The sequence below is a fragment of the Narcine bancroftii genome, chromosome 6, assembly GCF_036971445.1.
Source record: "Narcine bancroftii isolate sNarBan1 chromosome 6, sNarBan1.hap1, whole genome shotgun sequence".
Taxonomy (NCBI): domain Eukaryota; kingdom Metazoa; phylum Chordata; class Chondrichthyes; order Torpediniformes; family Narcinidae; genus Narcine; species Narcine bancroftii.
Window position 1 is genome coordinate 7,489,764 of NC_091474.1, and position 23,934 is coordinate 7,513,697.

The following is a 23,934-nucleotide window of genomic DNA, read 5'->3' on the forward strand; positions in this document are numbered from 1 at the left end:
ATGTAGAATTAAATGATGTGCTTGTGAATTATTCTAATTAGGTATTATTTATTCATATAGCACAACTATTTCATGTTGAATTTGATCTTTATTTTAATAAAAGCCTCTTTGAAATGTTCTCTTTATCAACATCTGCCCATGGTGGACAGCAACAGTAAGGTGTGTTAAATATATCCTTTGTTATGATGGCCATTGTTATGAAAACCTTTGTAATTTTTTTCTAGCATTTTAAATAGACAGCCAAAAGTATTTGCCAATAGTTTTATTCAATCCATTTAATCTGTGAACTGGTGGAACAACTTCTGGGCTATAAAATACACGTCTTCTTTTAAGTCTGAATAAAAAGAATGCTTATACAAAGAAGTGACATCACAAGTCTACTCCACTGATAGTCCAATTTAGAAAGAAAATAAATACTCAGCATAGACCTAATAGAGATTCTTCAATATCTAGAAAAAACATATTTTATGACCCCAATTAATATTTTTGTTGAGAACCTCTACTGCAAAAATTTATTGCAAGAGAGGACCATTGCATCATCCATGATGGAACAGTTGTTTTACCTATTGGAAGATGTGTTCTCTGTGCATATGGCCATATAAGAGTAAAACAACCTGATTACAATCTGAAAGATAGGTATTTGTTTGAGAGTTGTGGTGGAAGAGTTGCCACATGGAGCAAGTTTTTACATTAAAGTCAACTATCTGAAACTGATACCCAAGTCTGTTTCTGTTGGTCTGGGGCACACTCAGACAGATCTCCTTTAACTTGTGGCAAAGCAGACATTATATGTGTTGGAAAAGCCTGCTTTGTGTGATCCAGCTGGATCCTGCTGAATATCACGGCCTCTGTTAGTTTGATCTGTGTGCACTTTGTGGGATTATATAGATGACTTAAAAGGCCAATTATCGATCTGGTGGATTGTGCAGTGACTCAAGGCCAAATGGTTCTTGGAGAAAATTCTCATGGAGTCACACACATAAGTATTGCACTGTTCAAGCAAGCTGGAGAATTCTGCAGAGTGTTGGCTTAGACTATTCAACCTTGAATTTATAACGGAACATGACATCATTTTCAGGCTGTACCAATCCAAATCCATATCTGGATGTGTCAAAGTTTGGAATTTGTATCTTTGGATCAGAAAGTTCAAAATCAAAACAACTTAACATTATAAAAACAAACCTGCAAAACCAAAAGAAAAACTAATTTCAGTTTTGTTGACTAAAAGTTATCAAAACAGCAATGCAGTCATTATGAACAGTTTAGTCATTAGATATAAGCTCCATGCAACTTTATGAAAGCAATGGAAACAGTGGGGATGGGGGTGGGGGGTGGGGGAATGATCTATATTACCAGTTCACTGTACATCACTGACACAGATGCCCTTGAGGAGATTGCAAGGATTTATCAGTAACATAAAGTGCTCTCGTCTAAAACAAAAACGGGCAGCAAAGGAATTCATACTAGTTTTTAATAATATCCAACTGGCTAGCTTTTGAAGACAATGAACAGCAATTCTATGGGGCAGGGTCATTCTAGGTGGCCATGAGAGAGTCTACAATATATGAAATAGTAAATAGAAAAGCCACAAAAACTTCATCAACAACATCTGTGGAAAGAGAAACCACTTAATGTTTAGAGTCAGAATTGAGGAGGAGGATGGAAAGTTTCCAAGCAGAGCTGGAGGGAGAAGTGAGGAGTAAAACATATGCAGACAGGTTAAGACAGATTAGATGATAAGAAGCTTGAGGACTGACAGGGTACTTTAAAGAAATGTGTGAGAAAATGAGTGAGCTCAATAATAGAAAATGATGAGAAAGCTTCGCTGAAGTTGGGAAATCAAATATTTACCCTGGACCTTTGCAAAGTGCCCAGAGGAAGACTAGATGTTCTTCTAGCAGGAGACTGCAACTGACAGGTCAGTATGGTGTTGAGATTTAAAATGCATGCAGAGGAGACTACATTCTGATGATCAAATGAAATAGGCTAGATTGGAAGAAGTGCAAGTGAATTGCTGGTTCATATCTGAAAAGATTGTTTGGGCTCTTGGGTGGTGGGAAGTGAGAAGGTGTTGCTTCTCCTCTGATGCATGGGAATGTTCCGTGGGATGCTTTATATTCCAACATCTACAGTTTTATTTGGTTTTCTCTACAATTCAGGAATGTATTCATCACCTGACCAATATATTTTAAGAGATTTCTGTAAAGCTCATTGAGTTTGGCTTCACAGAAGATAGGATTAATCAGTTAGGATTATGGAGCAAATCAATTTTTCTGACATTCTAAATACGTCAACTCCCTGGCAAGAATATTGGACGGACTACCCCTGCCCTTTGAGAGAAAAACCAGGTCAGACAAATAAAAAAACAAATAAATGTTAAACAAACAACATGTACACACACACACACACACACACACACACACACACACACACACACACACACACACACACACACACACACACACACACACACACACACACACACACACACACACACACACACACACACACACACAGAGTAAGTTTATGCAGCACTTACAATTTTAGGCTATTGATTGCAAAGTGCTTTCCAATGCAAACATTAGTCCCTGCACCCCAGGGCAATATATAATGCTTCAACTGCTTTCCATCCTTGAAGAATGTAGTTTTCTTTGTTCCATCTTGGTTCAAAAACCGATCATACTTAAATTTCTGTAAACTCAGTAAGAAAATGTTATGAATAAAATCTCATCTTGGAGAGAAGTGCAGTAATATAACCCACATCACACAGATGAGTTAGTTGCTGGTTATCAACAAGCTTGTAAGTGAGCCTATTGCCTCAAAACTTAAAAAAAATTACGCACTGCATGTGTTCAGAAAAGTTTCTGTTTAGTTTTGATCTGATAATTCAGAATTGTCCTTTCCTCACCACCAAATAGTTTATCTTGCTTGCAGATTGACATGAGGACGTTGTGAATGTTGAGACATCACAACTCAGTGGAAAATACTATAGGAACTCAAAGAGACTCTTCAACTGTACTTTCATAACTAGAATTTCTATTACCTTGAAGGACAATGATATCAAGTACATTGAAACACCATCACCTCCGAAAAGGATGTGCAATAAACAACAGCTTTTGTTATACCAATGCCCCCTTGATATGAATTAAAAATATGCAAAATCGCTTAAAGAACCACGAACAAAATCATTCTTGCTCTTGAGCTTATCTTTTGAAAAAGCTTAGGAATGTGATAGCAACTAATGATCAGAATTCAACTAGCATCAAAACAAATTTTAAAAAAGGGAATTAGAGAAAAAAAAATTGAATTAAAGGCAGGTGATGCCAAAATCCAATGGTAAGTACCAAAAGCATTTCTTTTCACTTGAATCCTATTCTTTGTAAGTTGTGCTCCCTGCACACTAGTATGAAATGTTAGAGACAACCTGTTGGACATGCAGAAGAACCCTTCTCACTGTACAAACAAACATGAACTTAAGTCAGCATGAAGATATTATGGAAATTCGATAATGCTCAGTTTAAAGAAGTTTTCAGAAGTGAATTGCCCAGAGTTATAAAGGCATGGATTGGAAGGAAGCTTTTTGAAAACTATAGAAATTGCTAAAGCAAAAGAATATTCTGTGGCGATGTAAAGCAGATAATTGTGATAGCTCAGTAATATAACCACAGAGAATAGGGCTGTGACCATTTCCATTTACTGTGGCTTTGAAATAGAAGATTAATACAGATGGAACCAAACTGGGTCAACAAAGATTTTTTTAAAAACAAAAAATTAGCAACACAAAGTAATCCCAATATGTTGAGAAGTCGGCAAATCTGTGGAAAATAATATTCAATGCAGACAAGCACGGGCAAGGACATCTGGGACTTAGCAAAGAGAATCAAAACAATGATGTTATTGCACACAAAACAGGAGACAAAATGGGATTAATAGTGGATTCCTTACAGAAACTGATATTCAACCCTTAAGTAGATTACAGAGTGTTCATTCATTCAGGTGCTTTGTTGTTCAAAGTGGGCGATCATGTCTCTCCATCCATCACGGTCTCTGACCCTCCGAATTGTAGTTGTTGTCTCCTCTGTTTCTAACCATGAGGTTAATCCATCTGTCATTTCCATTCTCTGTCGGCCTTGGCTTCTTTTTCCTTCCAGCGTTCCAGTTGTAACTAAATGTTTTAATGATGTGGCCAAAGAATTGTGATCGCTGTTTTCTTATTCTTTTAAGTAATGTACGTTTTGTTTTTGTGCTTTGTAGAGCTTCTTTGTTTGTTATTCTGTCCGCATATGATATGCGTAGCATTCTTCTGAGAAGCCACATCTCCGCTGCATGGATTCTTTGTTCCATTACATCCTTGATGGTCCATGACTCGCAACCATGTAGCAGCTGAGAGTTCTAAGGCAGATGCTAAGGGCTATTTTCTTGTTCATTAGGATGCTTCTTATTTCTTACCATTGCTACTCTTGATTTTATGTCTGTTTTGCATTTGCCGTCATATGTTCCCCATGATCCAAGGTACTCAAAGTTGTGAACTTGTTTCAGGATTTCATTTCCCAATATGATCCTACAATTTGGAATATCAAGTTTCTTTGATATTACCATTATTTCAGGTTTTTTTAAAATGTTAGGCTAAATCTTTCGCTCTCTGTGTTGGTAGTAGACACTAATTTTTGTAACGTCACTTCACTGTTTGCTATCAGTGCTGTATCATCTGCATAGCAGAGATTGTTGATGTTGTGTCCTCCTATACTTGTTCCAGGTAGAACTTGTATGGTTCTCACTGTACAGGGAGAACAGGTCTGGTGATAGAACACAACCCTGATGACTCCTCACAGCTGATATTCACCAATCTCGTTGTCTATCTGTATGGCTGCCCTTTGCTGCCAGCAGAGATTCCTGATTATTCTTGGATATTTTCTGTAGATTTTCATGATGACTTTGTGTTTCGCTGTGTCAAAAGTTTTTGTGTCGTCAATGAAACTGAAGTATAGGACTTGTTGTACTTCTATTAGCCTTTCCTGAGAATATAAGTGGCTTTTGATGTTCCCTTGCCTTCGACAAAGCCACGCTGTTCTTCACTGATCTCTGATATTACAGAGGGGATAGGCAGAGTAAAGTTTATAAAAAGCAAACCATAATTACATGAAGAAACACCATATATTTTTGGTGGATAAGGTGACCTTCAGATAAGATGAGACCCCAATTTCAGTCTGAATGTCATGGTTTTAGCTCGTATTGGTGGTATAAGACAACCCCCAAACATACCGGTACCATATGTGTGTTGACTGAGCTGGTGGGCATGGCCATTTAAAGATCATGTGCGTGAAGAATAGAATAATTGGATGATGAATGCTGAAAAATCTTTTACAAAAGGTGGGGCAACGAGTGCTGCATCACTTGAAGTGCTGTGTGATTTTGTGATTAAATCATGGGATAAAGTGAAAGTAGAGACTGCAGTAAAATCCTTCAAAGAGTGCATATCTCTAGTGCAATGGATGGTTCAGAGGATGACTTATTGTGGGACACTGATGACGAAGCCGAAGACAACTCACCAGATTCAGACTGGGACCCATATGATGACATGTAAACAGTGAGACTCCGGATCTGCTTGTCCCGTTCTTTGCCTCAGACGATGAGGCTAGTGATTTTCAAGGATCCATTTTATTGATTTTACCTTTCTTTTATTGATTTAACACCACATTGGTAATGCATCTTAGTGCAAAATAAAAATTGTGTACATGACATGTTTTTTTAAATGTTCTGGTAGGTTAAACGTTTTGTTTTAGGGTGGGGTCTGGGTGGGTGATGGAACCAATCAAGTGGTACTTTGAGTAGAATTTTAAGGTCACTATTTTTGTATCTGACCCCTATAGGATGACCCCTTTTTTGGGTGCTTCAAGTGTCGTCTTAACCTCCGAAATATACACTACTTGCACTTATCTGTCAATTTAAATAACTCTTTCAGAGTTTCTCAAAGAGCATTATTTTCAATTAATTACGTTGGAAGTGTTGTTATGTGATACACTTAAAGTTCCCATAAACAATAACTTAATAATGAACACATTGTTTGATTGAACGATAAGGAACAGACAGGACAACAGGAGTTGAAATGGAGAGCTCTGCATATTTCTCGGGGAACACGTCATTTTGAACGTGCAGAACTGCTTTTGTCCTGCACAATGTTTCATCCCAAAATCATCTGTGTGAACTTGATTTCACAATCTCCTGGTCCGGAGAGGATAGTATGACCAACTGTGTTATGATTGCCAAACAACATAACTATGTTTGTCATAATTATAAAACCTGTAATGAAGGATCAGAGACCAGCAGAGGAAAATCGAACAGATTACACAGAGCCACGAGTATTTGCAGAAGACCATCCAGAAAGCAAGAGAGTTTTCCTCAGTACAAGAAGGGAATTGAATGAATCTTTAGTTAGTGAAGTGATTGAAAGGCAAGAGATTTATATTTCCTCAACTTCAGGATCGACTGATGGACTGTCATTCTTATTCTCGCTCTGTGATCTTCAGTTCCGTTGCAACGATAACTATGGGAGTATTTTTTAACCATTTTTTGTTTTCATTCCTTCGATGACTTATTTAAGATAATAATAGTTTGTACTAAACAAGGACATCGCATACATCCTTGAGATTCTTTTTCCTAAGGTGAGGCAGAATGGCCACTTATTGGTAGTGCAAGAAAAGAAATCATACTCAACAGACACATGTAAACAAATAAAGTACTGTAAATAAGACAATGAATGTTTTTAAAAAAACTGACTGTGTAAAACAGAGAGAATAAAAAAGTCAGTAAATCCTTGATTGAGTTTGTCATTGAGGAGCCTGATGGTGGAGGGGTAACCATTGTTCCTGAACCTGGAGATGTGAGTCTTGTGGCACCTACAGCACTTTACTCACGGTAGTAGTGAGAACAGTGTGTGTGTGCACCGGGTCGTGTGGATCCTTGATGATTGCTGCTGCTCTCCGATGGCAGTGTTCCCTGTAGATGTTCTTGGTAGTAGGAAGGGTTTTGCCTGTGATGTCCTAGGATTGTGTCCACTACCTTTTACATGGCTTCATGCTCAGGGGTATTGGTGTCCCTATTCCAGACTGTGATGCAGCTGGTCAACACATTTTCCACCACACATCTGTAGAAATTTGCCAGGGTTTCTGATGTCATTCCACAAACTCCTGAGGAAGTGGAGGTGCTGACGTGCTTTCTTCACGATGCCATTAGTGTGTTGGGTCCAGGAAAGCTCCTCCGAGACAGTGACTCCCAAGAACTTAAATTCACTCACCCTCTCCACCTCTGATCTGAACTTAAATATCTATTTGAATTCAATTAAATCTGCATGTAAAAAATAATTGTGATGTCCCACCATTTAATTCTTTCCTTTGAAGTCAAAGAATAACAAGAAAATGTCAGGATGAATGGGAGCAATTAGTTATTAATGTCAAGGTATCCGTTGTATTCCTTACCCTATATTGCAGGAAAAGACTGCAAATGCTTTGGCACCAAGTAGTAAAATGTAATTAGCTTCATTTGCTGAATAATTAAGTTACAGCTGGCAGTCACTTGGCTTCAGCCATCCATTTTCAAGCTAAAAAAGTGAGATATTATACTTGGTGTCTGCGCTGTTCTTCACTGAGGAATAGGACATCTGCTTCAGTCTGCAGTTGATGTACCTCCCTGAATGAAGCAAAGCAACTTTTGTATTTATCATTTGTCTTGTCCTCCCAACTGTAGGAAGCTCCCAGTTGAAGTAGCAGATTTCAGAAAGAGCAGAATTAACTTCAGCATGATGTGTGATGCCAGTGAAAGGAAGCAGTTAAAAGAAAATAAGGTACAATGATCTTCAGAAAGCTCCAACTGCGCTGGCAGTCCTGGTCCATTACTCCATCACTAAGATGGACAAGAGCAGAATTATCAGGGGAACCATTTGTTCCCAACTACATTCCACACTGACAGAGATTTATGTCACTGCTCCTTCTCTGTATTCAAATACAGGAATTCTCCACACACTGCCACCTGGAAGGCACCGTCATCAATATAGTTGGAACGGTTTAAGGAGAAAGTCCACCACAATCTTTTTATGGAAAATAACAATGACTAAATATGTTCTTGGGAACAGGGATAGAAAGGTGTTTACTCACACAAAGTGGAGTGCTGGTTGTACATTGTACTTCCTTTCTGACATTTGATTACAGTATTCAATTCAATTCACTTCAATTAAGTAAAATTACTGGAAAAGGCGACAATGGTCAGCTGATATTCCTGCTCCATTTTTAATGCTGGCAAGCAAAACAAAATATTACCCTAAGGTCAGTCAGTGTGATCCTCGGTGATCCAACCTGAAATCAAAGTACTTTACCTTGGGGTAGAAACTGACCTGGGGTCACTGAATGCTAATGTAGAGCTCGTCGAAAGAACCAAAGACTTGTTGATCCAAACCAAGGCTTTTATTAACTAAAAGACTGGAGCATATCACAAGTAGGTCGACCAGTCCAGAATGACCTGGTCTGACTAGGAGCAATCCTTCAAGACCTGCCAGTAGGTGTGTCTACAGTCTCAGCCAATCACAGTCATCCTACACTGCCATCTGTACATATACACATTGGTAATAGAATCTGTACTATCACAGCTGATAAGTATATAAAAGAGTAGGTGAATTATCTCCCACTTTGCCATGACAACCCTGATTCCAACTAGTGCCTTTGAGCAGCTAAAAACATGAAATCAGTCAGGACATTCATTATTTGCGATCTTAGAGGCATTAGATTTTGATGCCAATTTAAAATTGGTCCTCGGCAATGAAGCATCTACATCTTCTCCATTACCATGAACCAGGCCAGAAGTACGTTTTATATTTTTATGGTGTGACATGGCTTCTTTCTACTGACTGCTCCCATCCCCCCATCCCCCCCCCACCCACCCATTGTGGTAATATATCTCAAATTACCCATATTCATTTGGAAGTTCTGTTTCCAGTTTTCTGAAGGCCAGCAACCTCTCCCATAAGCTACCAGCAAGGACTGAATCCAAAGCATGGCCATGTTGATGAAGTTTGGTGTGTCAAAAGAATAGAATTAATATATCCACCGAATGACCAGATCAATAACAATGAACCAAAAGGATTTTTTACATATATCCATTAATATCAGTTGCCATTTCTGATAATAGCTTTTTAATTCCAAATGTATTTATTGACAGAAAATAAAGTTACTAGATAATATGGTGTTGTGTTTGGAAGAAATGTGGCATCTCTGGCTGTCTGGAATGAGTGTATTGTGGGGGGTCACATGTCCTCCCAGTCCGAAATTTATTTGGAAGTCACATCACCTGTCAATCAAGGTTGGTCTCCAGCCACTCATTAGTACACACCTTGCCATTGGCTAATTTAAATGACCTTGGGTCATTATTGGTTAGAAGCATAGATTAGCACTGTATATAACACCAACACACAGCATATTCTTTCTCACTGTTTCATGGTCCAAGTCCCAGACATCGCCAGTTCGCTACTGTGGACATCACTGGAAGTGTCGCGGGTAAGGTGTGCTCTACACTGAAGCTGAGCCATAGTCTTGTGATACATGGGACTAAATGCGTGTAAGAGTCCCTGTTTGTAGTGCGTGTACTCTAAGTGTGTGAGTCTTTAAAGTAGAGGTGGTTATGGGTTGGAGAGCAACCTAGGTATGATGTGAATGTTAATATCATTGTCTAAGTAATATGGTAAATCGAGTATCGTTTGACGTTCTCCCGTTTGTCTCCTGTGTGTTAATTAAAATTACGTGTGATTGTAACACTTGTATTCAGACACGTCTCTCTGTAAACTCACCCAAGCTGATACTCTTCCCAACACAACATATGGTAGTATTTGCATTCACAAAAGATTATTAATCCAGATCTCAAATTTACTGGAAGATTGATTTGAATGCTAGTTTTCACTGGAATGTCAGGTCTGACACAAGGACTTGAATCCACAACCTTTGCAGCATTATCCATTAATTGAAAACAACAGATTAATTAAAGAAACCATCAAGCATGAAACACATGAATTACCTTTTTTTCTCATCTAAAAGTTGAGTTTTTAAGGCCATTTCTTTACGTTAAATTCATGGGGTTGACTTACATGGATACTACTTTTGACCACAGTAAGTACCTGCGTTGTTGGAGGCGTGTGGTGTTCTGATAGGTGGGCAGCAGGCCGGGAGTGAATGGTGAGTCCGTGCTTAAGGTGTTGGGAGCTCAGATGGGAGGAGGCAAAAAATAGAGGGTTCAACCTACATGCTATAAATGGAAAATACCAGATTTTGGGGTCAAAAATATGGGGTTTGACTCTTACATGAGTATATACAGTAACAATGTTTGGGTTTTAACTGTTTCAAACTAAGAAACACTGTTGTATTCATATCATTTTATGTCATGCAGATTTTTAATTTTGAAATATTTCTTATAAAGGGCACTGACAAGTGAATAGAACTGACCTCATGTTCTTCATAGATTTCTGGGTCCATTTGGGGGCTTAAATAGGGAAAGAGACACAGTCTGTCTCCCATTCGGAGGTGGTATTCTCTGCCATCTGCAAGCTGCAGTGACATATTTTGAAGAATATCTCTGGTGATAAATGGTGCTGCCGTCAATCTCAGAGTCTCATTCAAAATGCTATCTGTAAACAAAAGGGAAGAATATTTTCTGAATTTTTCAAATTAAAATCAATCAAACCACTTGTTTTTTTTTTACTATTGAAGAATGTTTGCAACTGTTAAGAGTTCTGTGTTGTGTATTGACCTATGTGTTGTGTGATTTTATGTTGAAAAGTGACAGTTTGCCTTGGGGCCAAGGTGAAGGTGGACTGCTGAGAGAGTGGGAGACGGATTGGGCATATGCAGAAAATGTCTAAAGATTTCTGGACTTGGACGATAAACCACCACTGGTGGTGCTGTAGAGTGGAAGAAGGCCCAAAACATGAGTCATTCTCTGGAAGACAGATTAGAATGTTGGGATTTCAAAAAGGATGAAAATTTCGGCAGCCAGAAGGATCCAAATCTCTCTCGCTCTCTCGCTCTCTCGCTCTCTCGCTCTCTCGCTCTCTCGCTCTCTCGCTCTCTGCCTCTCTCTGCCTCTCTCTGCCTCTCTCTGCCTCTCTCTGCCTCTCTCTGCCTCTCTCTGCCTCTCTCTCTCTGCCTCTGTCTGTCTGTCTGTCTGTCTGTCTCTCTCTCTTTCAAAGATCTTTTGGCTTCAGTTTACCAAACAAACTGAATTTTGTTTATGATCTTTGCTTCAGTTGAGATCGAAGTTTTGTGAGTCTTGTGTGTTTTGTGTTTGTTTTGTGTTTGTTTTGTGTCTTAAGTTTTTCTGTGGGCTGGTTGGAAATATAACTTAGACTTTAATTACATGTTATATTTAGGCTGGGGAATTTATTAGTTTTATACTGTTATAGAAATTTGCATAGTAACCAGTGGGCATTGTTATAAAAGGGTTTGTTTTTAAATGAAAGTTTGGAGATGAGTTTTTGTTAATAAAGTGATTGTTCATCTTTACCCCTGTGTGATGTGCCTTCTTTGTGGTTGCTGGTTTGATCTTGTAACAGCAACAAACCAAGAATCATATGATAATGGTTTCCACCATGAATATTGTTGTGAGGTTGCTCTGAAGAATGAGCCTACATTTTTCTGGTGGTGCATTCATCCATTTCACATGTAGAATGAGTTTTAATACAGCATACTTAAGAGGACTGAGATCTTGAGTTTCATTTGGAATAGTCAACCTTCCCAATTTCACTCCATTTATGAATTTTGCAGTTAATATAAATCAAACACTTTCAATGTAGACAATCCAAACCATCTAGGACTTTGTAATATGTCATTGTTTTACCAAATCCCCAAACCATTTTATTATTGAACCATATTTCATTTAGATTAGTTTTTCTTTCTTTGGCTTGGCTTCGCGGATGAAGATTTATGGAGGGGTATGTCCACGTCTGCTGCAGGCTCGTTGGTGACTGACAAGTCCGATGCGGGACAGGCAGACACGGTTGCAGCAGTTGCAAGGGAAAATTGGTGGGTTGGGGTTGGGTGTTGGGTTTTTCCTCCTTTGTCTTTTGTCAGTGAGGTGGGCTCTGCGGTCTTCTTCAAAGGAGGTTGCTACCCGCCGAACTGTGAGGCGCCAAGATGCACGGTTGGAGGCGAGATCAGCCCACTGGTGGTGATCAATGTGGCAGGCACCAAGAGATTTCTTTAAGCAGTCCTTGTACAAGATTAGTATTTAGACACAATCAAAGATTGATTATAATTTGACTTGACACTATCTCAATCAAAGCTGCTTTTACATTAGCTTAAGCATGTTCTGAGCACCAATATTTTCTGATGTTTGAATTTTGTCTTTGTCTTTGGCTTGGCTTCGCGGACGAAGATTTATGGAGGGGGTAAATGTCCACGTCAGCTGCAGGCTCGTTTGTGGCTGACAAGTCCGATGCGGGACAGGCAGACACGGTTGCAGCGGTTGCAAGGGAAAATTGGTTGGTTGGGATTGGGTGTTGGGTTTTTCCTCCTTTGTCTTTTGTCAGTGAGGTGGGCTCTGCGGTCTTCTTCAAAGGAGGTTGCTGCCCGCCGAACTGTGAGGCGCCAAGATGCACGGTTTGAGGCAATATCAGCCCACTGGCGGTGGTCAATGTGGCAGGCACCAAGAGATTTCTTTGAATCTCTTTGAATATTACACTCAACCAAATTAATACAGAAGGAAACAATGCTGATTTACATTTGTGCATTGAAGAGAGTCAAAGTGAAACAAAATGAAACCCTGTACCATCATAATTTTACAAATTTAGTTACTCTTAGGAGAGAACAATAGGCACAATATCAAAATTCCACACTGAAACTGTAAATCTATAGATTCCAAATCAAAGATTAAAGATAATCCTAAAACCTCAAGCAACATTTGATCTATGGCTCATGGTTTAAGTTGGAGCTAATTCAATTATTTTAAAAACTGGTTGTTAACATATCAATTATTAAATTAACTGAAATTTAAGCAAAGAACGAATGAAGGGATATTATAAATAAAGAAAATCGTACCAAAAACAGGTGTATTGTTGAGTACTTCCTGATTAGCAGTGAACATTATTTGGTTAAAGTAGATTTTCTTAATTTCCTCCTGGACTGCCTTCTTCGCTTCTGGATGCTTTAGGAGGAATATTAGGAGCCAAAATGCCGTGGGGCCAACATTACCCTGAAAAAATCAAAAGCAGTTCATGATGTTACAACGCTTGACAAGATCTGTTTTCTTAATCAAGTGATTCAGTAGATGGGTCAATGTCAAGTGCCAAAGGCCACATTGGAGAAGTAATGCACAATTTGTAAAAGTCTTTGTTGACAGTGAATCTGGTTGAAAATTAAACTTTCAGTAATTCAACACAGAAAATTATGATCCATAATATTTATTAGCATCTAAAGGATTTTCCATGTACTAGTTATTTAATTTTTATGATGTTAAAATTGTGCATTTAAAGAAGATTAGAACTTGTAATATACAGCATGTCATCCAAAAATAATGGTTTTGAAAAATAGAATAATTGGAAATGGAGCAGTCCTTCAGCATTCCACTGGAGCACCATCTTTTTGTTTCACTCCCATGACTCAGAAGTGAAAGTGGCACCCCTAGCTAATACAAAGGAATAGGACTGGCATTGGCTACAATTTTGACAAGTGCGCGAAATACAGAATAAAACAAGAGGCAATGGTGTTGCAGCAAGAAGCAATGAAGGGAGGGAGAAATTGGACAGGAGAAAGTGACCAGTCCAAAAAGGATTGATTTATAAACAACATTCATGTGCTCAACATTTTACAAATGTAATCGCTACCTGTATAGAACTATGAGTGCTTAATGTAATTTCGAAGTGAAGTGAAGAAGAAAGTGCACCATAACTTGATCCCTATATTAAGCCTTCTTTAAGGGTTGGTCTACTGTTTCAATTTTATCACCACTAAAACATTTTTGATGTTGATTTTTCTCCCTGCAAAGCAAAATATACAACTTGTTAAAATAGATTCTTCACATTTAACTAATGACTTGGTATGAGTGAAAAGTTAGTTAGATTAAAACATTGGAGGAAATTGATGTTGCCATAATAGACTGGCTAGATTTCATTCTTCATCTGCGGTGTAGAGTCTATTGAACTAGATAATTCAGAACAGCAAACCCAGCAACTGCACTTCGATTGTTTTTTTATTAATTATCAGGCTGTGCAGAAAACTAGCTCATTTTCTACTCAGTTCATGATGTTACTTGCTCTTTAAAGATTTAACTGAAATGATTATAAAAGTAAAATCCATTAAAATACAATCCATTCTACAATGAGCTCCTACAGACCAGAATTGCACAATTTAAATTTTATTTTTCTAAGTTTACTTAATTATTTGCTTCCAAGTTATTCTTATTCACTGCTTATCCATGCCATCGTTACGTCACATTTCAATCTAATAACTATTAATAGGGAGACTCACTAATCCAAATAATTTTTTTTCCTTGCTCCTATTACTGCCTGATGATACATTGGAGACAATCCAGATGTGAATAATTATCTTCACTTGGAACCTTCTGCTTTCTTCAATAAAGGGGAAAGATATTGGTGCATGCTTTATTGGCAAATAATGGAAACTCCACAAGTTATATCCAGTATTTCTTGTATGGGGAAGAGGGTAGGTGGTGTCAGGAGGGGAAGACCACTAATTACAATATGGACATTTTGTTACAAGCAGGAATGAGCAAATCTTCCCTTCCCTCCCCAATCTTTGACCCCGAATCTAAAAGAAACTACCCTGTTGAGTAATCAATCATTGTTAAAACAGTCATGTTTTGATGTACCAAACTTTTCCCGTCTTAATCATGAATGTGGGGAGAATTTTCTTAATTACTCGTGATAGCTTCAGAGACTGAATATTGAAAAGCCCGGACTAAGGATAATCCTTCAGTGACATAAACATGGTAAATTGATAAAACACATATAAAAAATAAATTCATACATAGAAACATAAAATCTTATATTTGTACATTGATTGCTGACATAGACAAAATATGTCACCAGCAATTATTATTGAAGTGAGCTTGGCTGCTGTTATAATTAGGGAAAGATGTGACCAACTGTGACAAGATAAACGGCCAGTGAGTTTACTTGCAATGATGTAGGTTTAGCCATAAGCATTAGCCAAAAGAACTCTTCCCCTAACCCTCAACCACCCCCCCTCCAAAAACCCAAACATTCTTACTTCAGATAATGTTTTGACTTATTCACCATTCATTTGAGAATGGTGACAGAACCTTTTTTTATGTTCCTTGGCGAAACACTTAGCTCATGGATACAATGAGTTAGACTGCGCACTCGAGTCACAAATTCCAGCTGAGAGGTATGAGTGGTACCATTGAGCTATGGCCAAAGCTCAGGACAAAATAGAAATGGATGAAAAGTGCTGACTTATTGAATATACAACAAAAACACAAAATGTGCAAAAGCAGCAGGGACTTTTGTAATTACAGATACAGTATAGCTGCCTGCAAAGAGTGGGAGTTTAATCCTGAATTGGGAAACCCTCTCAACATTCGAGTTCACATGCAAATTTATTGTCACGTGGACCAAGATCGGTTTTTTTTCTGAGATAAGTTATAAAAAAAAACCACAACCCATGTCTAGTTGCAATAATATAGTTAATATAAACTGTGAGGAATTTAGTTCTTTAGTTTCAAATAACAAACCACCCACACAGCTGGAGAAAGAGAGAGGGAGTTTTTATTTTTAATCTAGCTAATTTTTACTTCCTATTAATGCTGAGAACTTAAAATACCTTTTGGCTTATATTTTCTGCAAATTCACAAGGAATGTTAATGATATCTAACAAAGAAATCAATATAATGTGACCTTGGCTTACATATTTAGCATGTCAAAATGGAAACAATAATTCAGGTCCTAAAGACACATATCCAAAGGAAATGTTACTGCATAAAGTTAATAATCAGAGACATCTGTCATGTACATTACACATAAAAGCAACAGAGTGGTTTTATCAGTGAAAACACAAAATGCCGGAGAAACTCAGCTGGTCAAGCAGTGTCCTTCAAATAGCAAAGATAAAAATACATAACCGGTGTTTCAGCCTCGAACCCTTCAGCAAGGTAAAGCAAGAGTATTTTAATCAGCTGAGAATTCAGCACCATGGTCAAGGGAACACAAATCTACTGAATATAAGCATGTAATTGACAATACTGCATAAAAGTCAACCACCCCCCCTCCCTATTTTTGGCCCCGGCCACCCATCCATCCGAGTTCCCAATGCCCTGATTTTTGCCCAAGCCCTGGCTGCCCACCCACTAGAGCTCCAGATGTCCCAGGGCCTGGTTGCCCGCCCACTGGAACTTCCAACACCACAACTGCAGAATCTCATCTAGGTACAGGCCACCTGCTGATCCAAGCTCCCTGATGCTACCAATCTGAGCTCCTGACCTCCTCTCTCCCCCTCCCCTCATCCAACTGTGGACTCTCACCTGTCCACCCACCCACTCATCCAATCTCCCGACGCACCGACCGCAGACTCGCATCTAGGCCCTGACCTGCCACCTGCCCATCTGAGAACCCGATGCCCCGAACTCAGACTTGCCACCCGATGCCAGCTGCCCACTCGCCCATTCGATCTCCTGACACCATGAACGCGGACTTACCAACAGGTCCTGGCCGCCAGCCTGCCTATCTGAGCTCCCAAATCCCCAAAGGTCTCGGGTACTTACCATGGTCAAAAGTAGTATGTGCGTTATAGTTGACACCTGATATTTTACTCTAAAAATTGGTCCCAAAAACTCAACCATTACATATGATGTTTCAAACTTTAAGGGTTTATTTTACAGCAACCGTGAAAAGAAAGCCACCCTTTAATTTGACTCATGGAAGTAGACTGTTGGACAAATAAGAAAATGACATTTTCTTTCTTGTCAGTTGATCAGAGCATGACAAAAATAATTTGTAAACAAATTACCACTCAGGTGGCATTAATTGCATTTTTAAAGCACAGCGTTGGGCAAAGGATTATTTATTTAAGATTACTCATTGATTCATCTCTCAGAAATGCTCTCAAAATATCTTAACACAAAAAAAATTATTGCAGATATCAAGAAGCAAGACTTGATGTAAATAATATTTTGAGACAGAATGAGTAAGGGAATTTTGGGATCTGAAGCTTGCAGTGCAGATTTTTGCTTGTCAAGATGGTGGATTAGAAAATAATTGGGTGATCATCCTCTTGGGAATGAATGCTAGAAGTTGCATCCAGGCTCTAGGAAAATGAGCTGTTACTTGTATGGTCTTGTCTACCGATAATAACCTTATGACTTAAAGCATTTTGTACTTAAAGCACATTCCTAGCTGAAAGTCTGAACATAATTGACGATTACCAGCAAAAACAAATTGATTTATTTAATATGAAGGCACTCAAAAATACCCCATTACAAGACAAATTTAATGGAGTACTGATTTTTAATGGTAAGGTTTCAATTGTTAATTGTTGATAAAGAGTGAGCTTTTTTTAAAAGCACTCTCCAGTGACATAGGTGTATAAAATGGGTTAACCTTTCAGTAAGCACACTTGGAATTCTCTGTCACAATAACAAATCATCTAGTTATATATCTCACTAATGGTTGTGGGTCTTGGTTGTACACAATTTTTTCCTTTGTGTTCCATGTTTTAAAATGACATTTCTTTAAATGATGGAACTGTATTGGGGCATCAAATAAGATCTAATGAGGAGGAAGACATTTCAGATAAAGAAGGAGCTAAGCTTGACAAATTTTTAGTGCTTGACCCATCTGTGAAGAACTGTATTCATTTCCCTAAACAATAATTTCACACCTTTCCTTCCCAACTATTATGATACCAACTTGGTCAAAATAGGAAAATTCTAAATAGGAAAAGATCAACATATTAAATCAATTAAAGTTATTAGATTGAAATGTGACGTAACGTTGGCATACAGCAGGGTAACAGGCCATTTTGGCCCAGGAGTCTGTGCTGCCAAATTTATATCCTGCTACATTTTGAATGGTAGGAGGAAAGAGGATCCCCCAGAGAAAACCCACACAGATATGGGGAGAATATACAAATTCCTTACAGACCGTGTGGGACTTGAACCCCAGTCTGGTCCTGATCACTGACATTGTAAAGGCATTGCGCTATCCTTGTGACTGACTTCTAAGCTCCCTTGGCTGTGAATACAGTCCGATGAATGGCTCCAACATGACTGGTGCAAGGGGGATGATTTTAAATGGAGGAGACGGCAGATAGTTTTGGTGCATGACCTCGAGCAACTCTGGACCCAGATGGCACAGTTGCACATTGCTCCATCTCAGTGTGAGTGACAGGTCCCTAGGCTGGCTTACTGATAGGCCATAACAAGGGTGCAGGCAGTGTGGCAAGGGTGGATGACAAATGCTGTCATTCTGAAGAAAGGCAGGCATTAAAGCCAATCACCCTAGGTGGTACCTCAGCAACTATGTTAGTCTGCAAACGAAGTTGCCTGCTGTGAGATTCTGTTATCTCCACTATCCGCTGCAATCCATAGTCATTACGAGGGCAGCCTGCGCAGTCCCTGCAGCACTTTGACTTTGGATGGCTGCTGTATTGGAATCTATCAGTGCCTGGGAATTGCTGCTTCATTGTTGGGTCTAGAACTGATCCCTACAGAAACTTCAGAAGCTATCGCATTTTTCCTCCAGTGCCTTTCATAGACATATCCTATTCTCTCTTAATAGTTATACCAAAAATAACCATGAATTGGAAGAATGATTGGAGGGAAATCTTTAAAGGCAAATATAGTTAAGGATCATTTTACAATATTCAGGGATAACAGTGCAGTCCCTTGTAACAGGATCTACTATTATCATGTTTAAAATAGCACTGGCTCCAGGCTGATCTGTGCTTTCCAGATCGGTACATGCTGCCAAGGAATGATTCACAATATCACACAAGGTCTTATTGTGTGTTAGGAAACAGAATCCACCAGCTTGTTTTACTGCATCACTTCTAATGCAGATGAATATCAGAAATCCATTTTAAGGCATGGCCATGTTCAGAATGTGTGACTGCACCCCAGCCTTTTTAACTCCATAACATTGAACTATTTCAGTCTGAGTGAGGAAGTAACAGTTTGGAAAATTAGTCTGGGAAGGACTATCCAGAAACAATAGCTCTAGAGAAATGTAAATAATTAGCCTTATTTTCACATTCACCAATTTTTACAAAGAATTCTTCAAGCACAATAATGAGTTTCCCACAAAAACTATATACAAGAGAGTAGAGGAACACTTTTTTCTTGACATCAGTAGGGAAATACTAACATTTGCTCCCCAATTGCAACATAATATTTAAAAAAAGAATTTAGGGCTGACATTGTCAACATAGCGGTTAAGGGCAACAATCTTACAGCACCGGTGACCTGAGTTCGGATCCCGCGCTATCTGTAAGGAGTTTGTACATTTTCTCTGTGTCTGTGGGGGTTTCCAACAGCTCTTCTGGTTTCCTCCCACCTTCCAAAAATGAACTGGGGGTTGTAGATCAATCGGGAGGCACGTGCTTGTGGGCCAGACGAGCCTGTTACTATACTGTATGTCTAAATTTTAAAAAAATCAGGAGTGAACTGTTCAAAACTATTCCCAGTTGAACTGATCTGTTTAAGGCATTCACCAGCTCCCTGATTTCTGTTCTAATGAACTAAACGCCAGATTTCTGATGTGATTTGTAAGTACTTTGGAAGGATATTTTCTCCGATCACAAGAGCTAAATCCATTCCCACTGCACTCCTCTCTGCATGGTTTACAAACTGATCTCAACCTACTTGAAGTGTTTATGAGAACTTGCAATAACAAAGAGGTGACTATAAAATATAAACTGATAAAGCATTCATAGTGTGTTAGACAGTAAAACCCCTGGTATCTGGCACCTATGGGGAATGGTGGATGCTGGATATGTGTATTTGCTGGTTGGTTGAGATTGCGTGTTGTGTGATTGATGAAATTACCATGATAGAATTTGCAAATTTCTTATTTTTTTACCTATTTACTTTCCGTGATTCTTTTTGCCATTTGCTTGAGGCTGCTGGTTGCTTGAACTCCAGATAATGGGGATTTTACTGAACATGGAAAAATATGGGCTCATAGGAGGGAAATAAGCTCCTTAGCCCAACATCCATCAAGCACCCATTTACACTCATCTAATTTTTTATTCTCTCCATTTTCCCGTCAGCTCCCCATATTTTGCCATTCACCTCTGCAATAGAGAGAATTGACAATGGCGAGCCAATTAACATGTCAATCCACTTGTCTTTGGTGAAACTGAAGCACCCAGAGGAAACCCACACAGTCTCAGAGAGGATATGCAAACTCCACCCAGACAGCAGCCAAGCCCAGAAGTGAATCCAAGTTGTTACAGGCGTACTAGCTGTGCTGAACTCCTTTGAAAAAAAATTGAATTATTTCATTAAAATGATAAGAAATAAAGGAAGTTACAGCACAATGCTGGAGAAACACAGCAAGCCCTCTACATCAGAGAGATTGGACAAAGACTGAGAGACTGAGCACCGTTCTGAGTGCATCGATGACAAGGACATCCCTGTGGCCAACCATTTCAATTCTGTGCCCTATTCCGGCCTGTCCATGGTCTCACTGTACTGCCAAAACAAGGCCACCCTTGTTTTGGAGGAGTAACACTTAATACTCCTACTTGGCACTCCTCAGCTGCATGGGATTAACATCAAGTTTCTGCCAGGCTACTCTCCATTCTCCCTCTCTTCCCTGTCCCTCTGTCTCCCTTCCTCCAGCTCTCCACCCCTTCCCTCTCCATTCGAAGAGCTATCCCCCTTCCCCTATTTTCTTTTGTGCCTTCTCTCCTTTGTCTATGGGCCTATGAATCTCCTCCACCATTTTATTCAGGAGCCAGTCTACAGTTTGCTCATACCTTGGTGAAGGACTCAAGCTTGAAACAATGGTTATGTATCTTTATCTTTGTAATATAAAGTTCGCTGTTGACCTGCTGAGTTTCACCAACATTGTGTTTTTACATCAATAACTATGTCTGAAGACTTTGCTCCAAAAATAAATAAAGTAACATTGGTTGAGCTTTTTACAGAATCAATGATCCCATACAAGTTATAGTTCCTACATCCGCTTGGTGTAAAGATAAGGGGTCAAACACAAGTTGGATCTAAACACATCAGTAAAGGGTAGATAGGTGGTTAATTCCATGGAAATCTTAGTTACAGGTAAGCTCTATCAGGGTCACAAATGCTATGAAATATTATGAATGGGAAAAGTGTATTCTGGAGAGATCAGATATTATTTAAATGTAAGTATGTTTGCAGCAGTGAAAGGAGTTCTATTGCAAGGACTCCCTACCTGTGTGGCCCACAGTTGTAGAACCATTGCTCGGGCCTGCATGTCCTTGTGTAGGCCTTGCCTCTGGAGATGGCTGCAGTAAGTCTGAATCCAACTGCTTCTGTTCACTCTTGTACTTAACTTCTCCACAGACAACAACTGCCAAAGATGCTCTTTTACTGAGGCAGCCTGTATCTTCTCATCTACCAAGGGAATAAGGTTTATTAACATGCTGTAATCTGTCTAAATGAAAATCAAAATTTCACAATTTATCAGACTGTGAATGTTTTAAATTCTATTTTAATTTTTAAATTCTTTTTCCTTCTGACGTGATCCACCAGGGTCAATCCCCGAAGAGTGGGTGCAAAATCATTGAGGACCTCTACCACCCCACACACAGCATCTTTCAGCTACTTCCATTGGAAAAGAGATACAGGAGTGTCAGACTCAGCACCACCCAGCTGAGAAACAGCTTCTTCCTGCTGAACAACCAAAGACACTGCTCATATATAAATATAAAGGTACCGTAAAGGCAAGACCACCTGAGAATCTGGACTTTCAAATGTTTTAAATTTAGCAGGCCTTGGTGTGTGTAAGGGCCACAGATGCACACTGGCAACAAACGACCACGTGTAATACAGGTAATCTTATCACAAAGAAATTCATTTGTATACTGTATTTTTTTTTGCTATGTTCATTTTTAAACATAATTTCATGCATGACATGTTCCTTTTTGTTGCGAAATAAATTGATGTTTACATTTTTGCCAAGTGTTGACTTTATTTTTCTTTAAAACTGCTTGTTCTGATAAATGAAACATGCTGGATTTGTGAATGAATAAACGATTAAAATTAACCTGTTCATCTCTTCTTTATTCCTCCTTAAATTTGAATTTTAGAGGCGTTGCCTGAGAATCTGGAAAATTCAAAAATCTGGACCAACTCAATCCCTGAGCAGTCTGGAATTAAGGATTTTTACTGTAATATTTGTCCTGCGTATGCATTGTAGGTCTGTGTGTGGGTTAGGTCTGCTTGTGTGTCCACATGCTTTGCACCAAGAACCGGAGAATGCTGCTTGAATGGGTTGTACTCGTGCACTTGGATGATGATTAAACCTGAACTTGATCATTACATACATGACATGCTCACCTGCAGACAATGTGGAGCGGACGATTTTCATCAAGAGTTGGTCTAGTCTCCTATATACATTATAAACTTCTGATGAATTAACTTTATCTTTAATTTTGGATGTCTGTTCCCAACTTTCTGCAGCTTCATTTCCATACAGTGTGAGATATCCTGCCCTAATTAAAGAACAAAAAAAATTACAGCCAATGGTCAAAATGACAAATACTGACTAGCAACAAGAATTTTAACATTCTTTTCGGAGTTATTTTAAACTGCTTTGAATTCAATTGCCTTTTCAAATACCTCTGCACATGTAATAGCAATTATTTCCTGTTATTCATGAATCCAATGCATTATCAAATACTTCCACTAAAATAACACTGGTGAAACAGACAAATGGAATTTGGGTAGAAACCTCAAAGCATTGGAAATTATGATTGAACTGGTAGGTTGGGGAGTTCTAAATCTTCAGATTAAAGAAGCAAGTTTATTAAATTATAATATTATCAGCAAGTGTTGTCGATAAACTCCCATCATTTCCACTTGATTTAATCATATTTATATAAAGCAAAGCTGTCAAAAATGTTTTCCAATATTCACCAGTAGTCAGATTCAAAAATAGATACTTTTATTCAGTCTTGTAAATGTGAACCAAAAAAAACAAGCCAATGGAGGAAATGAAGTGGGTCAGGGAGCATGAAGGACTGATGCAAGGTCTTAACCTGAAACGCCAAACATAGGTTGCCTCCATAGATACCACCTGACCCTCCAGCAACTCATTTTTTGTTCAGGTTCCAGCAACTACAGTCTCTTATCTCTGCAATATAAACTATCAGTTTAATGAAGGAAAAGCTGTGGATGTTGTCTACATGGACCTTCAACAAGTTCTCACATGGGAATTTAGTCAGAACGATTCAGATGCTAGGTATTCATGGGGTGGTAGTCAACTGGATTTGACATTAGCTACATAGGAGAAGCCAGAGAGTGGTAGTGGATAATTGCTTCTCGGACTGGAGGCCTGTGTCTAGTGGTGTGCCTCAGGGATCGGTGCTGGGACCATTGTTGTTTATTGTCTATATCAGTGATCTGGATGATAATGTGGTAAATTGGATCAGCATATTTGAAAAAGACACAAAGATTGGAGGTGTTGAGGACAGTGAGGTAGGCTATCAAAGCTTGCGGAGGGATCTGGATCAGCTGGAAAAATGGGCTGAAAAATGGCAGATGGAATTTAATGCAGGCCAGTCTGAGGTGCTGCTTAGGAAAGACAAACCAAGAAAGGACATGGTAAATGGAGTGCGCTAGAACAGAGAGATCAGGGAATACAGATGTATAATTTCCTGAAAGTGGCATCACGGGTAGATAGAGTTGTAAAGAGAGATTTTGGCATATTGGCCTTCATAAATC

At 38.9% G+C, this 23,934-nt stretch overlaps 1 protein-coding gene across 5 annotated transcripts in view; it reads right to left on the reverse strand.

Moving 5' to 3' along the window:
* Positions 1-247: 247 nt before the first annotated feature.
* Positions 248-23,934, reverse strand: part of ptgis (prostaglandin I2 (prostacyclin) synthase) — a 61,517-nt gene continuing 37,830 nt past the window's right edge. For 4 of the 5 annotated variants that reach the window (XM_069883803.1, XM_069883802.1, XM_069883807.1 and 1 more), the window contains 6 exons: positions 22,549-22,703; positions 21,422-21,603; positions 13,071-13,224; positions 10,482-10,663; positions 2,540-2,691; positions 248-1,130 (listed from right to left, as the gene is read on the reverse strand). In XM_069883803.1, coding sequence (XP_069739904.1) covers positions 881-1,130; positions 2,540-2,691; positions 10,482-10,663; positions 13,071-13,224; positions 21,422-21,603; positions 22,549-22,703 — 1,075 coding nt within the window. In that variant the 3' untranslated portion in view covers positions 248-880. Of the gene's footprint in view, positions 1,183-2,539; positions 2,692-10,481; positions 10,664-13,070; positions 13,225-21,421; positions 21,604-22,548; positions 22,704-23,934 lie in introns of all 5 variants that reach the window. The other variant, XM_069883805.1, reaches the window with a different exon arrangement.